Here is a 26,799-nt window from a genome sequence, read left to right as displayed (position 1 = left end):
TCAATTGATGCAGAAAAAGCATTTGACAAAATTAAACATGCTTTTATGATTAAAAACTCTCAACTAATAAGAAGGAACTTACCTCAACACAATAAACCCGTATATGAAAAACCCACAGTGAACATCATACTCAACAGTGACAAACTGAAAGCTTTTCTTCTAAGATTGGGCATAAGACAAGGATACCTACTCTCACCAGTTCTGTTCAACATAGTGCTGGAACTTCCTGACGCAGCAGTTAGGCAAGAAAAAGAAATAAAAGACATCCAACTCAAAAGAGAAGTAAAATTATCTCTGTTTGCAGATGATATGACCTTATATGTAGAAAACCCTAAAGAGTCCACAAAAATCTGTTAGAACTAATAAATAAACTCAGTAAAGTTGCAGGATAAAAAGTCAATGTACAATAATCACTTGTATACAATGAAGTATCTCAAAAGGAAATCAAGAAAACACATTTACATTATCATCAAAAATAATAAAATACTTAGGAAATAGACTTAACTAAGTAGGTGAATGACTTATACACCAAAACTATAAAATATTGATGAAAGAAATATAAAGAGACATGAATAAGTAGAAAGACATTCCATGTTCATGGGTTGAAAGAATTAATATTAAAATAGTACCCCAAACCATCTACAGATTCAATGCAATTCCTATCAAAATCCCAATGGTAGTTTTTACAGAAATAGAAAAAAAATCCTAAAATTCATATAGAACCACAAGAGACACCAAATATCCAAAGCAATTTTGAACAAGAAAAACAAAGCTGGAGGCATCGTGCTTCCTGCTTTCAAAATATATTGCAAAACTACAGCAATCAAAACAGTCTGATACTGGTATTAAAGACAGACATACAGACCAATGGAGCAGAATAGAGACTAGAAATAAACCCATGCATATACAGTCAGCTGATCATTGATAAGAGTGCCAAGAATTCACTGTTCTTAATCTTACTGTTTTCTAGACTCAGGATACATATTTAGGAAGTATAGGAGAGAAGCCTCATTAATAAACAATGTTTTGCCTTTTTATTATTTAAAATATTGTTATCAGGAATTACTAACACGTCATCTATAATGCTATAGATAAGCATGAAAGTACACAGCTCTCTATGAGACAGGGAAAGAAATCTGCAAAATCTTCAGTAAACCTAACACATACTTAAGAACAAAAAGATCTTATGTTCGTTTTATTATTTCAAATTTGTTCGTTTTATACATAAGCCTATGTGAGTGTTAAGAAGAAAAAAAGTCTGGGATTTCCCTGGTGGTCCAGTGGTTAAGACTCCAGGCTCCCAATGCACAGGTTTGATCCCTGATTGGGGAGCTAGCGTCCCACATGCCATGCAGCATGGCCAAAAAAAAAAAAATCTGTGTTTGGTACATCTTTGTTTATTTATGTATTTATTATAAATTTGAGTGAAGAGTCTATAAACTAGTTGAAAAGGTTAGAAATGGATGTAGGGTTAATGCATATGAATGAAGTTAATCTCAATGTTATTATATAAATACAACCCAGCCAATAAAAATAATGAGTTTGTCTAACTTTATATTAAAACAGCTTAACCTCAGATCAGAATTAAGTTTCAAATTACTTGGCAATGTTGAATGGTGGCTTATTATGTTGTAGAGATGTTTATCGGAAGCTACATGTCTGCAGGTAAGAATCTGCTTCAGCTTTAAAAGAAATGAGGAAAATCATGAGCACAGTAGGTGCTCTAGCTGAGCACTGCTTGAGCAGTGCTGAGTTCTAATTCTAGCTGAGTTCTGCTTACCATTTTCTATCCTGAAAGATTCTGTTTTGCATAGAATGTTTCATTTCACTGTCAATGTTTGGATTTGTTCAGACTAAAGAGAATGGTCCTATCTTTACCCTCCTCTGCTGTGTTAAGTGTAAATCATTCCAGAACTTTCTCTCAGCTTTCCCCTTCTACCCCTTACCCTGATTCTTCCTGCTTTGGTAAAGGAGCATGCAGGTGAGGGTGCCTCAATCTTGATGGGTAATTAAGGGAAACTCAACTAGTTCTCATTTCTTTCTTCCCACAAACCGTATTCACTGTGGCAATGCCAGTAGAACTAGCACTTGGTGATATTTGGTAAATCAAAATCATTATATATGTGCTTAACTCAACTGAAATTCTGTGATTTCTTCTTTCAGGAGAATGAATGCATGAGAATAAAAATTCTAGGAGACTGCTACTACTGTGTTTCCGGACTCCCTATCTCTCTCCCTAACCATGCCAAGAATTGTGTGAAAATGGGACTGGATATGTGTGAAGCCATAAAGTAAGTGTAATGCTTAGTAAGAGCTTTTTTAACTGTTTGGTAAGTTTTAGTTGTAGTTCTTACAACTATTCCTATTTTTCTGTCTACTGAAACTAAATACATGATTGTACATTTAAATATAAATGGGCAGAGACTCATTTATTGGCCTGTGAGAACTAAGTCCAAAGTAAGCCTTCTGTGTTTTGTATTGCTATTATTAGTCTTAGATTACCGCAACACTGAGTTAGAATCTATGGGAAGGGACCTTTGTGTTTCTTTCAAAAGTGCTTTTTTTAAAAATGTAAAGGTCTCCTCCAATCTTCAGGAAAAAGGCTGTACTCTCAGCATCTCTTGATTTCTGACAAGTACATGTAAATTGTAAGAGGGAAAGTAGTTTTTACCACCAGACTGCAATGAATATAAAAATCCAGCCCAGAATTACTCCATCTAAGTCACGCTCAGCTCTGTGAATGTAGTTTCAGTTTATATCCATAATAGTTTTCTGCCTTGTATCTATAGGTTCTTTCATTGTAATTCTAGAGAAGATTTGCTTACATAGAATAATGTTATCGTTACAGTTGACAAGTACAGGGTAAAAATGTGAGGTAAAAAATGAATTTTCACTGCCCGCACCATAATGCATACTTCTTTATAAGTACCTTCATAGAAGCCACGGTATTCTTATAAATGATAAAAGCTCTTGTTTTCTGATTGTGTGATTGAAGGATTTCAGTTTGGGTTTTTTTTGGGGGGGGGATTGCCTATTTTTGGTCAAGTGATTTTCCCCTATCCTCCACATATTTTTCGGCTAAACAGCATGGGAACTATGTGCTTGATGGTCTAATTCCTTGTCTCAGGGTCAGAGTAAATAGGACCTTAAGTGAGAAAGCAACAAGTCAAGTTATCACTGTGTTTAGCCCACCGTGGTGTTAGTTGTGGGCCGAAATGGACTGAGAGGTTTGTCGGTGGGTTTCCAGTGCTGGCCAGGGAAGAACAGTGAAGCCCTAGCCGCAGCAGAGTCTGCAGACCTAGGTGTCCAGATCCACTAGTTCAGCCTTTGTCAGGGGCCACTGTGGGGCAGTCAGGGATTGAGAGGCAAAGGAATCGAGAGGAATCGAAGGATGATTCAAGATGGGAGGGGTGGGCAGTGTTGCCTCAGCTTCCCACTGAAATACATTGTGTGGGAAATAACTGTCCCCCTTCTTCTCCCCATAAGTATATCATTTGTCTTCTCAGAGACTTAAAAAAAAAAAGTTTTTCAGCTTTATTTCAAGAGTCATTAACTATTCACGCCACTATGGGTCTAGATGGAAGTGAATTTAATCAATGTAGACCTAACAGATTTTCTCAAATGTATAACCCACCCCTGGAGGCCACATCAGTGTTGGTTTCAAACATGAGGGGAAATGGATTCTGTAAATGGGTTTTGTGAAGGATGATATTATGTGAATCAATAGCACATTGGATTCAACAATCCACCCTTTTACTAAAGCTTAATTTCTGCTTTGGAATCAACTGTTTTCCAGTTCTGTTAAGTTTATGTAATTCCAATATGTTGAAGAGCCTTTAGAAAAAAGATCCCCCCCCCCCAAAAAAAAAAAAAAAAGAAAAAAGATTCCCTACATTCTGTCCACTGGCATGTCATCAGGTCATCAGTAATACCTTCTTTTGTTGTTACATTTATTTATTGGGGTTAAATATACATACATAAATATTGCCCTTTGAACCATTTTTACATGTACAATTCAGTGGCATTAAATACATTCAAAATGTCATACAACCATCACCACTATCTACTTCCAGAACCTTTTCATTGTCCCAAACAGAAACTCTGTACCCACTAAGCAATAACTCCCCATTCCCTTCCTCCCAGCCCCCAGTAACCTCTGTTCTACTTTCTGCCTCCATAAATTTGCCTGTTCTAGATATTTCATGCAACTGGAATTGTACAATACTTGTTCTTTTGTGTGTGACTTATTTCACTTTATATATTCATATTCATTTTATTCATATTGTGGTATGTATCAGTACTTCATTCCTTTTAATGATGGAATAACATTCCATTGCATGTATGTATTACATTTTATCCATTCATCATAGATGCCTCAGTGATATCTTATGTGTCCAGCATCTCAGTAATGTCAACAGATTTGAGTGAACTTCCAGAGCTCTTCCTTATACCTAAAGTTAAGTTTCATATCTTAATGGCCATGTGTCCCCATGATCTGCTACTCCTTGACCAAGGGCTTCTGAATTCTTCCCCTGCTATGTATCAACAGTTCGGCTCATGTGCAGTTGACAGAGTGATCAGTAATAGGTTGTTTTAGCCCAATCGAAAAATGGGCAGAAGACCTAAACAGACATTTCTCCAAAGAAGACATACAGATGGCCAACAGGCACATGAAAAGATGCTCAACATCGCTAATTATTAGAGAAATGCAAACCAAAACTACCATGATGTATCACCTCACACCGGTCAGAATGACCACCATTAAAAAGTCAACAAATAACAAATGCTGGATAGTGTGTGGAGAAAAGGCAACCCTCCTACATTGTTGGTGGGAATGTAAATTGGTGCGACCACTGTGTGAAACAGTATGGAATTTCCTCAAAAAACTAAAAATAGAATTGTCAGAAGATCCAGCAATCCCACTCCTGGGCATATATCCAGACAAAACAACAATTCAAAAAGATACATACACCCGTGTGTTTGTAGCAGCACTATTCACAATAGCCAAGACATGGAAAGAACCTAAATGTTCTCTGACAAATGAACGGATAAAGAAGATGTGGTACATACATAAAATGGAATATTAGCGATAAAAATAAATGAAATAATGCCATTTGCAGCAAAATAGGCAGACTTAGAGATTACCATACTAAGTGAAGTAAGCCAGAAAGAGAAATACAAATATCACATGATATCACTTACATGTGGAATCTAAAATGTGACACAAATGAACCTATCTATGAAACAGAAACAGACTCACAGACATAGAGAACAGACTTGTGGTTGCCAAGGGGGAGGGAGGGTGGGGGAGGGATGGATTGGGAGTTTGGGATTAGCAGATGCAAACTATTATATATAGGATGGATAAACAAGGTTCTACTGTATAGCACAGGGAACTATATTCAATATCCTGTGATAAACCATAAAGAAAAGAATATAAAAAAGAATATATATATATATATATGAATCATTTTGCTGTATAGCAGAAATTAACACTACATTGTAAATCAACCATACTGCAATAAAAAATAATAATAGTAGGTTGTCTTGCTACACCCCCAATATAAGCCAGGAAAAGAGCGAACACCTCAGCACATTTCAGAAATTCTTTGTTCTCTCTCACACACAAAGACAAGCATTTTCATTCCCATTTCTTAAGCCAAAAGTTGAGCGTGAATACAGGAATTTCAGTTTTTCAAGCTGCTGAGGAGAAAGCACATGCTTGGCACTTGGAATTTTGCCAGATTATCTCCAGTTTTGGTGGGAACCAGCAACATGGGTCCAGAAAGGTTTGCCTGTGTTTTTCCTTCCAAGTTTGGACCTCCACATTTATCCTTGTTCCCCATTAGCTAAGTTCACCACTGCAGAAGCACTTCAGCTGCAGTTTGGGAATATTCCCAACGCTTAAAGAGGCTTTTTTTTCCTATCATGAAAATGTAAACTGTTCTTAATCAAGGCAGTGATATTCAGGACCCTGATTGTGTAAGTGATTAAGGCTCCTCTTAAATTAGAAAGATTGTCTATTATTGCAAGCTCTAAGGGATCATTTCAACATTTTTCTATAGATCACACAGATTTCATCTACATGCATTAAAACGTTAGGTCAATCAGGCCATCTGAACCCTTGATCAACTCATTTCTCTAAAAAAGACATGAAGCATGTGGAGATTGTTAAAGAGTCGAATCATTAACCAGTCACTTCTATCACGGACTGGCCTTGTGACTCCCGGGCCCTGTCAGGAAGGGGACACTCAGGGGAGTGGGGAGCAGAGAGGAACCATAGTGAGAAGAGGCCTGGAGAGACGGGGACCAGATAGGGCCCGGGCAGCTGTCCACACTCAGTGCTGATGGGGACAGAGTGGTAGGACAAGCCTCCTATGTCATGTAGATGCTCCTCGTGGGAGCAGGAATGAAGGGTTTGGATGACTTGTAAAGTACCCCAAATAGGTTGTCTTTTTTATAAAAAAAAAAATGAGAACCGGTAAGGAAGGTAGAGAGGAAGGGAGGGGAAAGAGACAGCCTTCTATATTCTTTTTTCAGGACGTCATTTATTTTTACATCATGGACCCATTTCTTTTTATCGGTAGTATGCTCAGATGATGTCACTGCATCATTCAAGCATGCTTGTGTCATTTTGAGATGTTTCAGGTTCATTTTACTGCATCCCACACCTGGTAACCCTTCCGACTTGCTGTGTTGAAATCAGTGCCATTGCTTCCCTCCACGTTTCCCCTTGGGGTGATTCTTTCCATGTAACTAGGGATACCTTCCTGCATTCTTCTTTTACAATAAAATTTTAATTGGTAAATGTATCTAACTGGCAGAAACAAATAAGCATCGCCAAGCATTGCTATTTTTGCTTAAAGGAGGTTCTTCATTGGTCTCTTTCAATGAGTTGGCAACAGAGTCCTAAAGTATTTTTTAAATGATTTTTTTAAAATGAGTTTCTTTTTAATGATACCTTATGCATTATTAAAGATTCTTAAAGAGTATTCTTTTCTCTTTTCTGTTAAAGAATGTGCACATTGAAAAGCTTTCCTTTCGTGGTTATTTTTTTTTAATTCCTATTCAGGCTAAAGTCATTATTAAGCTCACAAATAAGCCGTATTGTCTCATCAGCAGAAAATATTCCTTGGGGACATACGTTATGCTAAGCACTAGAATTGCAAATGGCATCTAAGATTGTTTCTGACGGTACAAGGCAATGTCACACGAGTCTAGTATGAAAATTCTGAGGAGGTGTCAGCACATGTTATGTGCATGATACACATTGGTTGAAAAAGTAGAAACTACAACCAAAATGCTGCCTCACGACCCCTGCCATCCTGATGCTTTACCGGCCAGAGCATTGGCTTGGCGCTGGTGGTTTAGTCTGGTAGTAACCGAAGAAAAATCCCTTTCTCTTGCCTCAGAGCAGCAATCTTCTGCCACAGTAAGAATTCATGACAATATTTCCAACAATCTGAGACATTCTGAATGATAAAATGCCCAGAAAATTGGCCCGCAATTAAAGGAAGAAGAGGCTGGTCCTGGAAGGTGATGTGACTTTCCTTCCCTTTAGGAAAGTGAGGGACGCCACTGGAGTGGACATCAACATGCGCGTGGGAGTGCATTCTGGGAACGTCCTCTGCGGCGTGATCGGGCTGCAGAAGTGGCAGTATGACGTATGGTCCCATGACGTTACCCTGGCCAACCACATGGAAGCTGGAGGGGTCCCCGGGTAAGGCGGCACATTGGCTTTCTCTCGTCCAGCAGGTTACAGGGTTGGGAATAATAGGTCGACAGGTTAATAACCGACTGCTCAGTGATTTCTGTTGCCTTGGTTAGTATCACGTTACTCACGCCCATTGGCCTTTTCCATTAACCAGATGGACATGAACTCTCAAGCCCCAGTGCAACCACCCCTGGGACCCGTGGTCAAAGACTGTGGATGTCAGATTCTAAATTACAGACTTCTACTTATTTTCATATTTATGAATAGAAACCTAAGTTAAAGATGGTTTATAAGTCAGTGGAGATATATGACGTTTCTCTATTATTGGTAACTTCTGAAATCAGTACTATTGAAATAAGCAAACGGTACCATCTGGATAGATGACACGAGAATCTCGATGCAAGTGCTGTAATTTGGAGAAGCATGAGAACAAGCATTGAGAAAGAAAGCCCATACTTTTATACAGATCAGCACACTTCCTAAAATGACTTTGGCATGCATTTCAAAAAAAAAAATATCTTCATACCCCCAAATTCTATAAGATCGAGTTTTAATTGCTGTAATTCACCATGCAGGTTTCTGTGAGTGCAGAGAAGCTCCAAATATTAGTAGCTCATGACATCTGGGAGCATCTTTCCAAAGCAGTGGTTAACAGACTATGAACCTTAATTACAGTCAGTTTTACTAAGAACATATAGCCTTTCCTTCACTTGGGGCAGAAGAAATTCTCTCTGAAATCCCAAATAAATAGAAAGTCTTCTTGCACGTTCCTCCTTATATATCCTGATTGTGGTTTTAAAATGGAATTTCAGACGTGTTCACATCTCTTCCGTCACACTGGAACACTTGAATGGGGCTTATAAAGTGGAGGAAGGAGACGGTGACATCAGAGACCCATATTTAAAGCAGCACTTGGTGAAGACCTACTTTGTAATCAACCCCAAGGTCAGTATTGCAAAGAGTCTATGATTAGCCTATGACTTCTATGATTAAAAGTGAAAAGGGCAAAGTACTCATATGGAGAGTGTTTTTAGTCAAGAACTAGTGTAATTCTTCGCTCATCTTTGCCTCTAAAACTACTTCAACTGCGTATGTGTTTTGTAACAATGGATTCAAATATTTATTAAAGAAACACTTGAAATGAATTGTTTGTTTATATGACAGGGGTATTATCTGCATCACGAGGTTGTATAGGTTAGTCAATGTTGATCAATGTGTGTGTTAGTACACGATGGACCCTGCCCGGCAGTTAGAAAATTAAATAAAGATAAGGATTTTGCTCAAGGCTTTGGATGATAAAAATCTAATGAGAGAAAGTAGGATGAAGATATAAGAAAAAGGGAAAGAAGAAACTTCTGGAAGATTGGCAAGTAAATGTCATATATACACTTGTGTGAGTACATTATGTGCAGATATGGTAACTTTGATACAGTAAACACCATTCATCGCATGCAGACAGCTGCTGGCTCTAACTCTTCACACCACGTGTCAGGCCAGAGCAGGGGCTTAGAGTTCTCATCTCTTTTAACCCTTCCCAAATTCCTGCCAAATGAGTACTACTGCTATTTACAGATTAAGAAACTGAAGCTCTGAGGGTTTCTGTAAACTCCCTCCAAATTGCAGGCTGGTAAATAGTGCAGAGAGCAGCAAGACACACCTCTGAAGTGTCAAAACCAATATCATAACATCAAGGAGATCAAGGTTATTAATGTTTACTCACAATAACCTCCCTAAAACCCCAGTTTCACCTTCAGAGACAAACTTCCAACTGACTAGAGGGTTGATCTGGAGACAAATGTATGACAAGCGGGACGAACTGTGCGGTGATGGGACAGGGACGGCACAGGGAAGAGGTTAAAAAAAATGTGTACAAAGAACACTGAGTTCAGCTCGGTGCTCTGTGGTGACCTAGATGGGCAGGATGGGGGTGGGTGGGAGGGAAGCCCGAGAGAGAGGGGATAGATGTATACTTATAGCTGATTCATTTCGTTGTACAGCAGAAACTAACACCACGTTGTAAAGCAACTATACCCGCAATTAAAAAAGAAAAAAAAAAAAAAGAAAGAACATTGCGTTCAGGCAAAGAACACCAAAACACCGATATTCGGGGCCATTTAGCATCAGAAAACCCCCAATCGCTTTAGGAAAAAACACAACCATCAAGAACACATTGAAACAGTTCAGCATATTCTGTCTAAGAATCAACTTTATAAAAACATCCCTTAAAATAGCTATTATTTTTCCCTAAGTTTCAAATACAGGTAAGTTTTGTTGTCTGAAAAAAAAATCATTGGGCTCCAACAGCTCATGGCACTGAATACCCGTCACTGAAGGAATGAGAGTAGGAACCAGGAAAGTGAAGGGCATGATGTTAGAGGAATCTGCTTACTCAAGGGAGGCTTCTTGGTGGGCAGAGAAGGAAGGCGGGAGGCTGTGCACCTGTGCCCCGCCAGGTGTAATGCTTTGTTTCTCACCCCAAGGGAGAACGACGGAGCCCCCAGCACCTCTTCAGACCTCGAGCCACCCTCGATGGAGCCAAGATGAGGGCTTCCGTCCGCATGACGCGGTACCTGGAGTCCTGGGGAGCGGCCAAGCCCTTTGCACACCTGCATCACAGAGACAGCATGACCACGGAGAACGGCAAGATCAGCACCACGGTACGCCCTCCCCATGCCCTAGCGCTGGGCGAAAGCTAGTTCCCCAAAAGGCATCTCCTGCCAAAGTAACTTTTGTCTGTAATGAGGCAAGCTCACTATCTCCGACTTCTCAGATTGGCATTCTCAGATATTCCTTACAGATATCAGGTTATCCATGAGCACCAACCCCGCATTGCTAAGGGTTTTAACCTAGAGTGATTTTGCATTATAACCTTATTACCCAAGACTCTAATTTACAACTGACAGTAGCAACTGAATACAGCTGAACTCTTTTTTTAAATCCAGGTTTGTGTTTTGCTTCTGCTATTATGAAGTACAATAGAAAGCCCGAGCATCTTAATAAGAGAACAAATGAAGGCATGATGTCCTTGGAATTTGAGTGGCATCAATAAAACTGTCTCTTCATCACCCAGAGGTTCAGGCTGTGTCAGAAGCAATGTACATTCTATTGTTGGATATCCTTATTTACATCATCCTTACTTCCAACAGAGAATAAAGTCTCAATGCTTCTTACAGCAGGGACATTCTCAATAAGATAGCTGAAGTGCAGATAGACAATAGAAAAACTCATAAGAGGAGAGAAAAGTAAACACAGTTGAGCACTTAGAATAATTCCAATGGTATAGTTAGATTTTAAAACAGTCTCTGAGTAAAATTTCATGCAGAATGGCATTAATTGTATTAGGGATGCATTTGAGGTAAAGAAAGAAAATGGGATGTTACATAATTCTTATTAGCTGATGAGAAAAAGAAACATACCAGGCTGTCAGGTAAAAGTGGACATTTCACAGTCACACACCCAAGCCCAAAAGGCAGGGGCTCAGCATTCTTGTTTTGTCTCAGTTATATCTCTTCTCTCAGCTTCCTTTGTTCTTTTTCAACTGAAAAATAAACGATCTGACAGAAGATCACGATCCCTCAGTCAGTCAACAAGGGAGACCACCAGGGCAAGTCCTAGAAGAGTTTGCATTCTGTTGGAAAGAGAGAGACCCTAAGTCGGACGCAAATGAACAAACAAGATCACTCCAGGTGCCTGCTCAGGGCCATGATGAAGAGAAAATGGAGTATCGTCTTTGGGAGTGAATGGTGTGACTACTCTGTATGGGGCGGCTGGGGACATCTCAGAGAAGGGGGGAAGTCGGTGGCAAATCAAATTCTGTGGCCCTGAGATGGAAATGAATTGGCATCTTTGAGGGCAGAGAGAAGGCTGGTGTGGCTGCAGCGTCATCAGCAATAAAGCAAAGGGAGGTCATCAGGGCGAGAGGCTCTAAGTAATCATGTATAATTTATTCTGATTGTGATGGGAAGTCCTTAGAGGGTCTTACCCAAGGGGAGGGCATAGTATAATTAATGCTCTGGGTAATGGAGCAAGAATGCAGTGTTCCAAGGGAGGAGGATGGTGCCCTCTTATGCTAAGATTTTAGTAGTGGAAACAGTGAGAAGCAAACTCAAGTTATAATTTGAAAGTGGAACATATAAGACTTGGTGATGGAGTGGGTATGTGTGAAAAGGAGGATCAAGGAGGAATACACACTTTTTTGGCTGCACCCCTAGAAGAATGATGATGCCATGAACTGAGATGACAAATACTCGGGGAAATTCAGGGGATTTCAGATGAAAAAATCCAGGTTTCGCTAATGGACATCTTCAAATCAGTATGCCTTTTAGACACCGAAGTGCAGCTAGGAAGTTGGCAGCTGGGTGTGCGAGTCTGGAACTCAGGGAAGAGGTCCCAGATGGAGATGTGGATGTGAGAAGCATCCGGCTTTAGATGATATTTGAAGCCATGGAGCTGGATGAGATCATAAGAAGAGAAAAGATCCAAGGAGGCAGGATTGGGGCAACTGGAACCTTCCAGCAACTAGACCCTGTTAGAGGAAAGGTATCCTAAGACCCTAGGATCTAGTAGTCAGGGAAAGTCGATGCTTCTATCACTCTTATGAAAAAAGTTGGATAATTTCATCTCAACACTGCATTTATTATTAGTACTAATGGCTAATATCTCTCATCGAGATTTGTTATAAACCAAGAGTTGGTCGGTCGGTCGGTCGGTTGGCTGGTCGGTTGGTTTTCAAGAAATAAGAATCAGATCTAAATATTAAAACATGATTTTCTGTGCTGTTTCATACGTGTACCTGTGAAAATAAGGCCTTGCTTTTCTGGGTGTGTGATTGATGTTGCTGTGGTTGCTAATTTCTTATCAGTCTCTATTGTCTCAGGACTTAAGAGCAACTGTCTGCCTTACTATCTCAGCAAAACACTAAAGGAGAGATTTCAGCCTGACTTTAATCTGCTATTATGTGTTAGTGAAGATGCCTCTTTCAAGAGAGTTGTTCCTGGCTAGAGAGTTGAACTTCAGGAAATTGTGTATAAAAACCAGAGGGCCTCTGGGACAAACTCAGTTTTCTTGACCAGCTGGCCTCCAGTCACAGAGATGGAGCCTAGGGACTGCCTTAGTAGAGACAGAGGACATCTGGGGCTTTGGTTATTAGAACATGAAGCCCATAGGACTGTGTCTCTTACTCAGTTCCAGAAAGAGCCCACTGCCATTCTTATGAATACATCCCAGGGTTGAACAATTGTCATTGCCCAAAGTTATTTCTTTTATCTAATCCCCTATGCAGAACTTCATTGACTCTTGATTTAACGTTGATAGAGCTGGTAAATAAGGCATTGTTTTACTTTATATAGTAAAACTTGGAGTTCAGTTATTTTTTAAGACTCACCTTTCCCTAGGCTGAATACATTTCCTGTTCTAACCTTGGAGATCAAACAACAAAGAACAGTTTATTTGGAGCCACTTTGTTACAAGTTTTATTTTAATTATTTTATTTTATTTAAACGTATGAAAGTGAATCTTGTGGTTTTTTAAGTCTATTATTGAACATTTGGCAGTGGAGACCCCCGCTGATTAACTCTGACCAATGTCTGTCTCTGTCATTGACCTTTTTCAGGGACTACCAGCACTCATATGTACATTTCTTCTTTTCGATCAATGATTCTCGCTTTCACACACTTAACCAACAGTCCCATTTCTTAACAGCCCAGTCAGTGATAAGGATTGACTATAGATTTTATGATCATGTTTGTGTCTTAAAGCATTTTTTAAATTTCAGTCTGATGCCAAACTACATTTTCCCATCATTTGTCTACAGTAACTTTAATAACAGTCCTCTGCAGGCGTTGTTTGAAATCATATCTGCAAATATCAGGATGGAAATTTAAAAAATTCAAACCACAATCCTGACACCAGAGTTTACAGATTACAAAAAAATTCTAAATATAAACTGAATTTTTAATCATGTTTCACACTTATAATTAAGCTCTTTTTCTCCTCATGGGTAGTTATTTATTACCTAAATGATATTTTCCATGATAGAAGAAGAAATATACATCCTTATCACTGAAAGATTCTTAAAGTATGTTTTTGGCAACTAATACTCTTTTTTTTTACTAGGATGTACCAATGGGTCAGCATAATTTTCAAAGTCGCACCTTAAGGTATAGTATATGTGTATACGTTCCACTTTCTAATTTTTTAAAGGCTTAATTGTTTTTTATTTATTCCTGAAAGTAATTATCATCAATTATAGTAATTTTGAAGTCTACTTCTTCTGAAAAAAGTGCAGCTACTTGTGAAAGCCCCTACTAAATTGCTTTCAGCTTCTAAAAGTAGGATTATTGGTGTCATTTTATTAGCGTTAAAAGAGGGAAAAGGAAAACACTGCCTAGTAAACACTTTAGAACTTTAAATTGTTTTCTTAAAATGATTCTTCTTCATATTAATCTGTAGTAAAAAATTGAACTTTCTTAAAATGAGTAACTTACTTAAAATGATGTTTGTGGGGTTGAATCCTAGAAATAAAAGCAAGGTTAAGTCCAGCCTTTCTATAGTGAAAAGAAGTGCAGCCCACCCTGCTCAAAAAAAGAAAAATTGGTGCTTCCCTGGTGGCGCAGTGGTTGAGAGTCCGCCTGCCGATGCAGGGGACACGGGTTCGTGCCCCGGTCCGGGAGGATCCCACATGCCGCAGAGCGGCTGGGCCCGTGAGCCATGGCCGCTGAGCCTGCGCGTCCGGAGCCTGTGCTCCGCAACGAGAGAGGCCACAACAGTGAGAGGCCCGCGTACCGCAAAAAAAAAAAGAAAAATTGCTTCCACAAAGGCCTGTAGGTCCCTGTTGCCATCTTCACAAGATCACAGACAGACACTAACCCTTTTCCTTGTCTGTGTTCCTCTAGCTTTGGGGCTCAGAGTCTTACTTTTGCGTTGGTCTGGGAGCTAAGTACTTCTTATTGAAGATGTTAGGATAATTAATGAAAGGCCCCAAACCTGAGTCAGCTTTTCTTTCCCCACAGAGACGTGAGTTTATTCCTGTAGAAAACGCATTGCCTGAAAGTAGTTAGATCATTCCCTGCCAGATCTTTAGGGCACACTGTTTCAGACCCCTCTATGTTACTTTATTTTTGTTGTAATGAGCTCTAATTTGTATTTTGGGTAAAATTTGAAATTTTAACATTGACATATAACACTTAGAGCCCTATGTTATAAGGAAAATTGGGTTCTTGGGCTTTTGAAATGTTATTTTTTAAGTGGCAAATACCAAATCAAAGAGAGCTTAAGGTAATTTAAGAAATATTTGGGACCTGTGACGTATCTTGATAAGGCTTGACTCTTCAGGCCAATAAGAGACCAGCACATCTGCAAACAACTGTCTACAGAATTTCATGGACGTCCTTTCGCCTTGTATGTGCTATGTCCTCTCATCTGTCTAGTGGGAAATACCTCGTGCAGTGCCAGTATGATGTGGGCAGTGTATTTGGGGATGAGTGCTGTCTGAAAGACAGTGATCAGAAGCTGTCAGTTTTATCTGTACCAGGCACATGGGAAACCTAATTTCATCCCTACAGGGTTACTCCAAGGTAGATGAAATTGCCATTATCATTTTAGGAGGGAAGAAACCAAGGTGCTGGGTTAGGAGGTGACCAGAGTCACATGACTGTGGAGGCGAGGCCATGGTTATGCCCAGGGTCTGTGACACCAAAACCTGTGTTCGTAGCTGCTCTCCTGTCCTGCCTGCCCTCCAAAGAGCTTCCTCCACATCTACTCCACTTCCCTCCATGGTGGTTGATCTTTGGTGGCCCCAAGCCTCACAGAGAGAGCTCGGCTTTCAAATCAGCCTCACCTGGGACTTCCTTTGTACGTCCTGCCTATGTAACATGGCCAAGGTCCTAAAACCTCTCTGAGCCCACAGCCTGGCAGTGAGTGGGCATCACAGGGCAGTGAAGCATCATCTGAGATAAAGCAGGACCTCTTCCATGCCTCTTTAGATATAGTGGCCCAGGCCTGGGGGTGGGACAGGTCGGGGAAGGAGCTCAGGAGAAAGAATCGAGAGGAATTGGAAAGAGGGGTTGGGGACACTCAGTACTGGGGAAGCCAACGGTAGGGCAAGAATGAGGACAGGAAGGTCAAAAATGCTGAAACGTTGAAAGTCTGAGGAATAAAGCCCTGCTTGGTGAATTAAGAACTCCTCGTGGGGAGATGATCAGCCCCAAGGGTCTCCTATCACTTCTGTAGCGGAGGTCACAAAACTGTGGAGACAAGGAAACTGTCTACATGTTAAGAGCTGTTAGCCAGAAAATTAGTGAATACAAAGGGTGCATAATAATAGGCATTTATTGGCTACTTCATGTGCCACATTTACTGCATTGAGCACCGCACAGGCGGTATCTAAGCTAATCCTAAAACAGACTCACAACGGCAATGCCATTGTTAGCACCCTGGACATATGATTGAAGGGTTAAATTTTCTTGTGAGCGCAAGGCACCGACACTGTTCCTTCTCACACTTGGAGACACTTTTTGAAAGAGAAAGCCACCAAACTGAAGTCAGGAATCTCAACACTTGGCATAGGGCTGATTAAAAGAAAAAGAAGAGTCTAAAATGAAGGTGGCACCTCAACCATAAATGAGAATGAGCCATCTTAGATGATGCTAAGATGCCATGCTTTTTTTAAAAGAAAGATCAAAATTAATTTGCCTTCCAATTTAGCTTGGAATTTGGCATGCTAAAACCTCTTAATTCCATTGGCTTAGTGTCTACAGGTGGATCACTTAGTATCGTTCTGTTTTTGAACCAAAACTGCCCTTAGCCTGTTTAAAGAAAGCAGGACCTGAAAGTGTGAATCCACAAACAATGATATAATGTAGGTAGATTACCCATCCATCTCATTAATGATAATTCCATGAGATTTAATTACAGATAAATATGACATTACACACTTAATACTGTTCTTATCTATATATAGAGGCAGTTCTAAACTCAGAAAAGTATTTTTATTCCAGAGTAGGAGGTCTATTCAGTGAGTAACTTAACCAACCACAAGACAAAGAAGCCTCGTGATCACTCCCATGGGACTAGCTGACTCGGACACCCAGACTCAGGTGCAGGCTCGGTCAGGCCAGTTCGGGAAGGGCCAGATGTGCTTATACTCTTTGCAGTAGATGTTTAACTTTTAAAAACAAGTATTATTTTGATTTTCTCCTTTACATCATTCTCATGCTAATTGTCAAATTAACCTTGGAGAACTCATTCTTATCTTGGCACAATTTATTTGCAAAACATTTTATATTATGACTGAAGATTATTTACTTCCAAGATCAAGTGAGCGGTCTGCACATATAAGTGGGGTTTCCTGTGAATAGCGCTTTCCAAAACTGAGGAACATTTAAATACATGCAATGAAGCTTTGATGTGTCTCAAGTAAGACTTTAGTTCTGAAAATTCTTGAAAATTGACCAAGGAAAGCATAAAATAGGAATGATTATTTTGTCAACCATACCAAATTTTTACAAGGGAATTTCCAAAGCCAGTATGTTCTGTCATAAAGTTTATAAAGGCAAAAATTCAAGGGCTAGTGCATGTCTTGGGACAGAAATTTCTTTTATCTCAGACACCAAGGACATATCTTTCAGTGTTACTTTTTAATTTCACTCTGAGTAGTAAGGCAACATTTTACTGCACCAAAAACTCTAGCCAATTCATTCAATCCACAGAGTGGCTATATGTTAATAGAGAAAAGGCTGCACATAGACTGTTTCCTTTTTAAAAAAAAAATTCAGTTAACAGAATCAGACAGAGATTTTGGCATCATAGACACACAGGCTTACTGTTTAGTTTAGTAATAATATTCTTACCCAAAATATTTCCTCCTTCATATAGAACCAAGTCACAAAAGAAGAGATTTGAAGAGGAATTAAATGAAAGGATGATTCAAGCAATTGATGGAATCAATGCACAAAAGTGAGTACTTTTAAATTACCATTCCTCTCTTATTTCAATCCTATTATTTGAAAATAATGACATGTTTTCCAAAAGAATTTCCCCCCAAACTCTGTCATACTTATCATGACAAAGCCAAGTTTTCTGAGACAGTTCATTCATTTCACCGCAAGCATCCTTAATAATAGCTTTTGTTAGTAGTATTTCATCTTTAAAAAAATTTTTAACTCTGCCTAATCCTCCCCAAGTAAATTACTGATAAACAACATGATACATAATTATATAGAGAAAATTAGAGGATAGTGTGTTCAGTAGCATATTTTTTAAAGATCAGTAGATTCCACATGGGAAAATCATTAAGTTGTAATGTGTGACACTATTCAAAATGCATTCATCCCCCCACCCCGAAAAATCAGAGAATGTGGAGGTACCTGTGTTCTAAATCCTGGAAGAGGATCTTGAGCATTAGAATCTGAATTCATGGAGGCAGCAGGAGGAAGACCAATCCTTTGGAGGCCAAAATATCACTCAGTCTATAAAGCCAAGAATTGCTATTGTAGTTTTAAATGGTCCAAAAAGGCAGGAGACAAGATTTAAAGAAGGTGGTGGCTTTCATGACTTGCACAGAATGATTACATTCACCGGCCTTGGAATTCTCCTTAGGTGTGTGTGCCATGGCTGACCTCATGAAGGGCAGGAGGTAAACAACTCAGTGTGGTTCCTGGTACTCATTAGATGCTCCATAAATGTTTATTGAATTAAACTGCAGTGAAAACTTTAGTAGATCCAAATGAAAAGGTTTTATGCGGGGCTTCCCTGGTAGCGCAGTGGTTGAGAGTCCGCCTGCTGATGCAGGGGACATGGGTTTGTGCCCATGTCCGGGAGGATCCCACATGCCGCGGGAGGTCCGGGAGGATCCCACATGCCGCGGAGCGGCTGGGCCCGTGAGCCATGGCTGCTGAGCCTGCGCGTCCGGAGCCTGTGCTCCGCAACGGGAGAGGCCACAACAGTGAGAGGCCCGCATACTGCAAAAAAAAAGGTTTTATGTGAAAGTTTTCATCTTTATGGAAACCTATTTAATTTTTATCAAGAACGTTGACTCATGGAAAGTGTAAATGATTTTCACCTTGAACTGTGCCTCCAAAATTAAGTTACACAGCTTTGCAAAATGCATACCTCTTCTAGACTGTGCTTTGCAAGTGTGCATTTCAGAATATTTACAGTACTTATGGAGGAATCGTGTGAGTGTATGTATGTATGTATGTGGTGTGTGTATGTGTGGAGTTCCATACATATACAATAAAGTCTCTAGGGCTGGCTAGAGCTGCAATTCAGATATGCCAGCACACTGAATGCACACCTGCCTAATCCCTGCTGTATACCCCAAATAGATAAAGCCTTCCACCTGCCACAGAGCACTCAGGGCACACCAGCAGTGCCGAGATAGGTGCTCTGCTTTGCGTGATACCAGGATCGAAGTAAAAAACAGTCTCAACTCTGCCCTGATTGAAACCTCAACACCTCACAACTGAGAAAAAATGATTACCTGTAATACACTGGCAGCTAAAACCCAGGCAAGTCTGATTTCACACAATGTAGATTCATTTGACCAGAGGAAATAGCAATTACTACTCTGTAACCCACTGGAATAAAATACAGCAGCAGAGAGAAGAAATCTTGTTCCTTGACAAAGGTTAGCCAATTACAATGATAATAGTAGTAATAAAAAACAAATGTATAAAATCAGCCTCAGCATGTCTTCATGCAGGACGCCTACCTTGTTAAACTACTTTTATGCCCACTTTTTAGAACGTTCCTACTAAAGGAATCATTAGAAAGTACAGTCGTTGGCTTTGCTTTATTTTTGTCAAGGTTGTTTGTGAATTGTGTGTCAGTATGGTATCGTTTTGTACTCAAATACATGTTTAGTTACCACCTTTGTGTTTTAACGTAGTTTTATGCTAAAGTCGTGGTTAACGTTGGTGTAACTGCTTATGCTGTAATTTTCCCAACACATTTCAGAAATCAAGTGGAGGAAAATGTCATGCTGTACTCAAAAATCAAAAGGGGAATTTTTTAAATGGAAGCTATTATGCACCTATTTTTTTAATTAGCTTCACTCCCATTCTGTTATGCCCTGCTCATTAAACTCTCTTCTTCTTCGATAAGAGGTTCTTCTGATCTTATTTGATTTTCCCCTTGAGGATTCAGTAGGGACTCCAGGCTTGATGTACCATTCAGTCGTTTTCTGCTATTGACATAAAACAGTGATTTATATGCAGATTTTCATGTATTCATTCATTTACTCATTTAGCAAGCATTTGTTAAAGGGTGAGCAATGTCGTCATTTGCTCAGCATCAGACATGCATACCAAGACCCCAGGCCTCGTGTTACCCCTCAAAGCCCTGAGTGAGGGGAAGAAAGATCACTGCACAGATGCCCTACAGTCATGACAGGTAAAGAGGAGCAGGACAGCACAGATGAAAAGTCTCAAATTTTCCGGAGGAGGTGACACCTGGGCCAAACCTTGAAGGAAACTAAGAGGGAGAGAGGGAAACCTTCATGGTGTGATAACAGGATGCGCCAGGGTCAGAGGTGTGCTCCCCAGTCTTTAGCACAATCAGGACACACGACGCCCCTGCAGGAGTCTCTCAGGGTAAAGAGGCTTGAGTGGGAAGTTGGATGCCCTGAGAAGCAACGTGGAATCCGCCTGAGGGGGTGGGGCGTGAGCACTTTGAATGGTTCTAATCAATGACTGTGTGATCACCTCCATCCTGCTGGTATGCAGAGGATTCCTTAAGACAGGAAGACCCTAAAGTGAATGCTGCAGAGACAAACCAGAGATGGCCAGGCCCCCGTGAGGACGGAGCTCAGAACAGGGGTTTTGACTTAGTCTGGGTGGGTGATGTCAGCTGAAACACAATGCACAACCTGAGAGTTGTGAGTCACGTTTTACTGGGGGCAAGATGAGGGCTGTAGGCCAGGAGACAGCCTCTCAGGTAGCTCTGAGGAACTGTCCAAAGAGGTGGGGAGGAGGTCAGTATATACGTGATCTTGGTGAAGGGGGCACGTGCAACCCAGCACATGTTTAGGCAGAAGGTGGCTCCTTCTCGAGGAGCAGATGTGCCCATGAATAATTTTAGTGCGTTTCTAGATGTGAGAAGAGGCAAGAAATTGGGCTCATAAAATCTCCTGAAAATATCTGAAGGCCTTTTCTGCCAGTTTTCCCAGAGCACAGATGCCTCATTCATGATCTCCACCCTGAACCCCTTTGAAGGTGTGTTAAAGGTCAGCGACAGCAGTGGCCAGTGACAAAATCCTTGTAGAGGCAGGTGGCAAGTGGCAATTTTTAGTTGGCAGCGAGGTGAGAGGGAAGAAAATGTGTACCAGAGGTCTGCCCCAAAGAGGATTACCAGAAGCTTCTCCTCTCTGGAGGTGCAGAGCAGGGAAGAGGAAGCCCTGTGGGTGGACGAACCAGACCATCCCCTCCGCGGCAGTATTTTTCTCTTGAGGAGCTGGGCAGTCCTGTAAGATTCATCTCAATAGAGGAGTGTGCTGTACAGTTAATATTCAGAATGAGATTGCCATGTCAGGTTCTTCCAGATTGGTTTAAAAAAAGAAAAACAGTAGGAAAGAGGTAATGTGAAAAGTTCAAAAGGGGAGAAACAGGGGCCTCTGGGGTGCAGGAAAGGAGCTGGTGAGTTAATGAAGGACATGGGACCCAGGTTTAATTATGTCTGAGTGGAGTGGAGTGCATGTATGGGTGGATGACCGGCCGACCCCAGGGCTGGGGAAGGATCGGGCTTCCACACCGAGAGACCATCTATCCAGCATCATTTATTTCAGCTGCAGGTCCATGGACCACCTTTCCCAAATGCCACAGGTCACCCACGGCCTTAGTGCGCAACTGAGGCCACTTGGACCTTTGGATTCAAGGCTGCATAGATAGGTGGTATGTTAGTCAGCTGGGACTGCCGTACAAAATGCCATGGGCTGAGTGGCTTAAGCAACAAAAATTTATTTTCTCACAGCTCTGAAGACTAGAAGTCTGAGTCAGGGTGCCAGCATGGTTGGTTTCTGGTGAGAACTCTCTCCTTGACTTGCAAAAGGCAGTCCCCTTGCTGTGTGCTCCCGTGGCCTTTCCTCTGGGCTACGCAGAAAAACAGAAAGAGCGAGCTCTCTGGTGTCACTTCTCATAAGTACACTCATTCTCTTGAGTCAGGTCCCCACCCTTAGGACTGCATTCAACTCTAATTACTTCCTTGGAGGCCCCATCTCCAGATACGCACACCGCAGGTTAGGCCTTCAGCGTATGAAGTGGGAGATATGAACAGTCAGTCCGTAATGAAAGGAAAGTGGTCTTCTCTGTATTTTAGCATCCCCTTTGTGATAACATTCCAGGATAATTCTGCATGAGGATGTGGAAGTACTTTGTCTCTCAGCTCAAGTCAAGATCTTGTTTAGAATTTCCTTTATTGGCCTCAGCCTAGCACAAAAGCAACTTAGTGTAAATTAATAATCATTTTTTTGTGTAGCGCAGGGGTGGGGTTGACTTTCTTTGTGCCAGAGACCACTTGGGTCAGGAACAGTGTCAGGAGACCAGGAATATTGCACACATTCTCCATTCTCTTCTCTGTCTGTAGTTCCAATTCCCCAAAATATTTGACCTTATTTTCCCACACAAATCTTTCTGACTACAAATATCCATATGACATTTATAAATCTCTGAGTTTCCTGTGAATCATTATTGGGAACTGAGGCCACCACAGAGAACCAACAGAGACGTGAGGCCTGTGGGGAGGATGTGCTCTCCTTAACTCTGAGGACAAAAGAGGAAGAATTGGGCCCATCACTTATGGCTTCAAGGAAGAAGCCTTTGGCCAAACCTGACCTGCTGTGGGAAAAGGAAGGCACAGGGTAGCTGTGGGTCTGGTAGTCTCACCATAAATATCTTTGCTGCAAGGGGATTCACCTCAGGACTCATTGGCCTAAGACAGTTTTGCCATAAAAGATAAAATAAAGAAAATAAAAGAGAAACATTGAGATGGACATCATGAAACATTAGCAACAAAATTTTGAAAGATTCGATTGCAAAAATAAAAATGCAAAAAATACTTAGATGCACTTAAAATGTGTGTAGATACATGGTTCTAGTTGTATTTGGGTGTATCTTAGAGAAAGCAATGGTACTTTCTTTCTCAAGGTCGATCACTAAGGGTTCAGTATCTAATATCAGACATACATTCTTTACGATATAAAAAAATCTGCTCTAAGCCTCTGCATATTCCCCTGGGAGTAAAATGAACAGAGGAGGGACTCTGCTATTTCTTATCAATGTGTGTAACGTATATCACTGGTGATACATACCCAGACTGTACTGAAATGTCCCATCCTTATAAGGACGTGCCCAGTCCTTATATTTCACCAAATCATCTAAGCCAAGTTCTGTGCCAAATACCACAATTCTGTCTATTTCATGATCTTCACTGTCAAATGGCAAAAAAATTCACCATGTTCCTTGACAGATGAATGGATAAAGAAGATGTGGCACATATATACAATGGAATCTTACTCAGCCATAAAAAGGAATGAAATTGAGTTATTTGTAGTGAGGTGGATGGACCCAGAGACTGTCATACAGAGTGAAGTAAGTCAGAAAGAGAAAAACAAATACCGTATGCTAACACATATATATGGAATCTAAAAAAAAAAAAAAAAGGTTCTGAAGAACCTAGGGGCAGGACAGGAATAAAGATGCAGATGTAGAGAATGGACTTGGGGACATGGGGAGGGGGAAGGGTAAGCTGGGACGAAGTGAGAGAGTGGCATGGACATATACACACTACCAACTGTAAAATAGATAGCTAGTGGGAAGCAGCCGCATAGCACAGGGAGATCAGCTCAGTGCTTTGTGACCACCTGGATGGATGAGATAGGGAAGGTGCGAGGGAGACACAAGCGGGAGGAGATATGGGGGTATATGTATATGTATAGCTGATTTACTTTGTTATAAAGCAGAAACTAACACACCATTGTAAAGCAATTATACTCCAATAAAGATGTTAAGAAAAATAAAATAAAATAAATTTAAAACTTTTTAAAAAGAAATGTATACTCATCAAGAATTATACAACCATTTCTTTTTGGAGAGGATAGGACCTGGATTCTTCTTTTGCCTCCAGCTTCTACTATTGTATGATAAATTTGGTAGAGACGGCAGGAGAGAACAAGCTGTCGTATCTAGATCAGTCAAAGAGCCAATGATTAATGCTCTCGAAGACTGTTGTCAATTACTAGCTGCCTTTTATATATTTGCCATAGCTTGGTAAACTGTTGGTTTTGGTGGGTGGGAGAGATGACTGCTCACTGAAGGATGTGCAAAGATTGATATATTATTATTTTCTAGTGTAATGAATCCAAAATTGTGAATCAACAGTTATTTTATCTATTATGGCAAAACGGCCTTATGGCTAATTAGTTGTACAGCAACTCTGCTTGCAGCCAAGATTCTTATGAGCAAATACCTTGAACCAACAATTGGAATTCCGTCCTTTCCCCAAACATCCATCCAAAGATCAAGTCTTATGAACCTGTGTTAGGTGTTGGGGACAGAAAGAAAGGCAGACTTTGTCTTGAGGGCTTCCTGTCCACCTGCAGGACAGACAGGTAACTAAAGCCTAGAAAGATGGGGGCCCCACTAACCAATGAGGAGCTGGTTTTATCTCCACTTTATAAATTTTGCTTGCATTTTATTTCCAAGCATATATTATCCAGGAGCATTTTTTAAATAGAAATTTCATCCGTAATAAAGAAAAAAAAACTTTTTAATAAGTTACTGGCATACATTATTCATAGGATATCCATAATGAATACACAGTTCTAAAAAATGAGTATAGTTAAAATTTATCTTAAATTTTATTTTCTGCTTCTTCTAATATTAACCAACCTTGATTCCTCCAACTAGTGCCATAAAACAGAACAATAACCTATCTCTGCAGCTGGGGCAGTCATAATATAAAAAAAAATTTATTTTCCCGATACCTAAAGCTTATAACCTTGAATCCAAAAGTATTTTTAAAGTTCTCACTCTTAATGGCAATCATTCTAGAATACATGACTGACTTCTGGGCCACAGTTGAAATTGCACTGTCTGTGGTTTAGTCTCCTGGGAGACTCAAGTTCATCGTGGTGCGTGTGCTGTGAGCATCTTCAGAACTGTCCCGATGTTCCAGGCACATGGCTCTCCAGGTAGCCCTGGAGATGTTCCTCCTCAAATGAGGCAGTGTCCTGGGTTAACTGGGTCAATCCTAATGTGAAACCTCAGTGTACATTTCGACCTGAGTCTGAAATCAGGAGGTGACTGTCCCTGTTGATTATGTGATAATGTGTGACAGTTCACTTGGTCTTTATTCCTGGATCGTCAAAGGCCTTCCCCATTTGTCTTTATCTCCCAGATACGTTGCAGTTAGTCAAAATCCATAGAGATATGACCAATGGGTTGGAAAAGTGCTATATTTAGGAATTCTTGGGAATTGATCGTTGTTTTCACAGGTATAACATTTTATCTCTAGAAGTATATATATATATATATATATATATATATATATATATATATTCTCTCTGCCTATATATAGATATATAAGTATAGATATAAATGTAGGTGTAGCTATATAGTTATATACACTTGGAAATATATACATAAATATGCAGGTATTCGTGCATAAATACTACATGCATATACATATGCAATTCAGGTAATTATATATTTTAATTATAAAAGTCTTTTTTTAAAAAAAAATCAGAAAGTAGAAATAAAAATTCCTCAGTGTAGTGACTTAGCCTAGATGGTAATTTATTTTGTTTGTATTTATTTCTAGGTATTTTTCTTGATGCATAGATTTCAATTTTTTCTTACATTTCTGTACTCATGGCTATAAGAATGTGAAATCTCTCTGCTTTCTTAGCTTTATTTCATAAACTGTGTGTTTATTTTACTGCAAAATGTGTGACTGTACCGGGCATCATATGCCCAGCTTGCTGGGTCATATACCCAGGGTGGCCGTTTAACCTGCGATTATACACAATGTTCTAGTGAAGAAGAGTTTTGTCTTTAAGGTCTTTCTCTATCTCAACTGCTTTCCCAAAACAGATTTCTGAAAGTCAATCAATGTATAAGAATGTTACTTCCATATGCCTTTTATTTTTCGACATCTGAGAGATATATATGTATTATGTATGTGTGTGTTTATGTTGGCATCAATGTACTATGTTAGTGGTCTGACCTGATTGCTTCTTATATTAGTATTTGTACCCATTTTTTGAAATCTGTATTCAAGCATGACTTTTTTTTTACTTTATAGAAATGAAAAACATGACAATGAAAGTATTTTTAGTAAGTGTGAAAGGAGTAGAATCTTCTTGCCTACATCTGGAAGCCGCTCTAACTATTTCTGATGCTCTGTAATGTGTTGCTTGCTATAAGCTAAGAAAAATGGTGCTTCTCTCTGAACCAGATCCTTTGGGAGATGAAAGTAACATGTGGTTTCAGTAAGACATCAGGGAATAAATTTATTGACGTACTTGAGTCCTTTTGATGACTTATCTCCCTGATTATTTAAGTTGGATAACTTGAGTTTCAATTTGGTTTGACAGTTGGTTTGTAATATAGAATTTTCAAGGAGAGCAATATGTGAATAAGCATATTATATTTGCATATCCTGTTAACAAACCTAGATTCCATATTTGGCATTATGAAGAAAGAAAAATGCAAGTCATTTTTAAAAACTAGTTCCAGATGTTTGGTTGGAGGTTTGGTTTTATAATGTGTCTGTCCTTTTTATTTCCAGGCAATGGCTCAAGTCTGAAGACATTCAGAGAATCTCATTGCTTTTCTACAATAAAATACTAGAAAAAGAAGTAAGCTATTTTTTTCTTCAAAATCAATCATTTTTCCAAAATATTAGTTTTTTAAAAATTCCATCATGAAATTGTATTCATAGAATTTTACATGAAACATTTAAACTGCCTCTAACCATATCCAATTTCTTTCTAGCTTTTCCTGTGGTTCTTCCAGGCATATATTGTTTTACCACATTTCTGGTTACCAGGTTTCTGTCTTTGGCTAGTCACCTCTTTCAACACTCCTGTTAGT

The 26,799-nt window shown here is 39.9% G+C and overlaps 1 protein-coding gene across 1 annotated transcript in view; it reads left to right on the top strand.

Annotated features, from left to right (window-relative positions):
- ADCY2 (adenylate cyclase 2) overlaps window positions 1–26,799 on the top strand; it is a 432,035-nt gene that overhangs the window by 301,397 nt on the left and 103,839 nt on the right. The window contains exons 7-13 of the mRNA XM_060009679.1: window positions 2,164–2,291; window positions 7,562–7,720; window positions 8,527–8,659; window positions 10,195–10,371; window positions 13,829–13,872; window positions 17,588–17,668; window positions 26,495–26,564. Of these exons, the coding sequence (XP_059865662.1) occupies window positions 2,164–2,291; window positions 7,562–7,720; window positions 8,527–8,659; window positions 10,195–10,371; window positions 13,829–13,872; window positions 17,588–17,668; window positions 26,495–26,564 (792 nt within the window). The remainder of the gene's footprint in view (window positions 1–2,163; window positions 2,292–7,561; window positions 7,721–8,526; window positions 8,660–10,194; window positions 10,372–13,828; window positions 13,873–17,587; window positions 17,669–26,494; window positions 26,565–26,799) is intronic.

This window comes from Delphinus delphis, chromosome 3 (genome assembly GCF_949987515.2).
Source record: "Delphinus delphis chromosome 3, mDelDel1.2, whole genome shotgun sequence".
NCBI lineage: Eukaryota > Metazoa > Chordata > Mammalia > Artiodactyla > Delphinidae > Delphinus > Delphinus delphis.
Note: the sequence above shows the minus strand (reverse complement) of the source record. Positions and strands in the feature narration are given on the sequence as shown.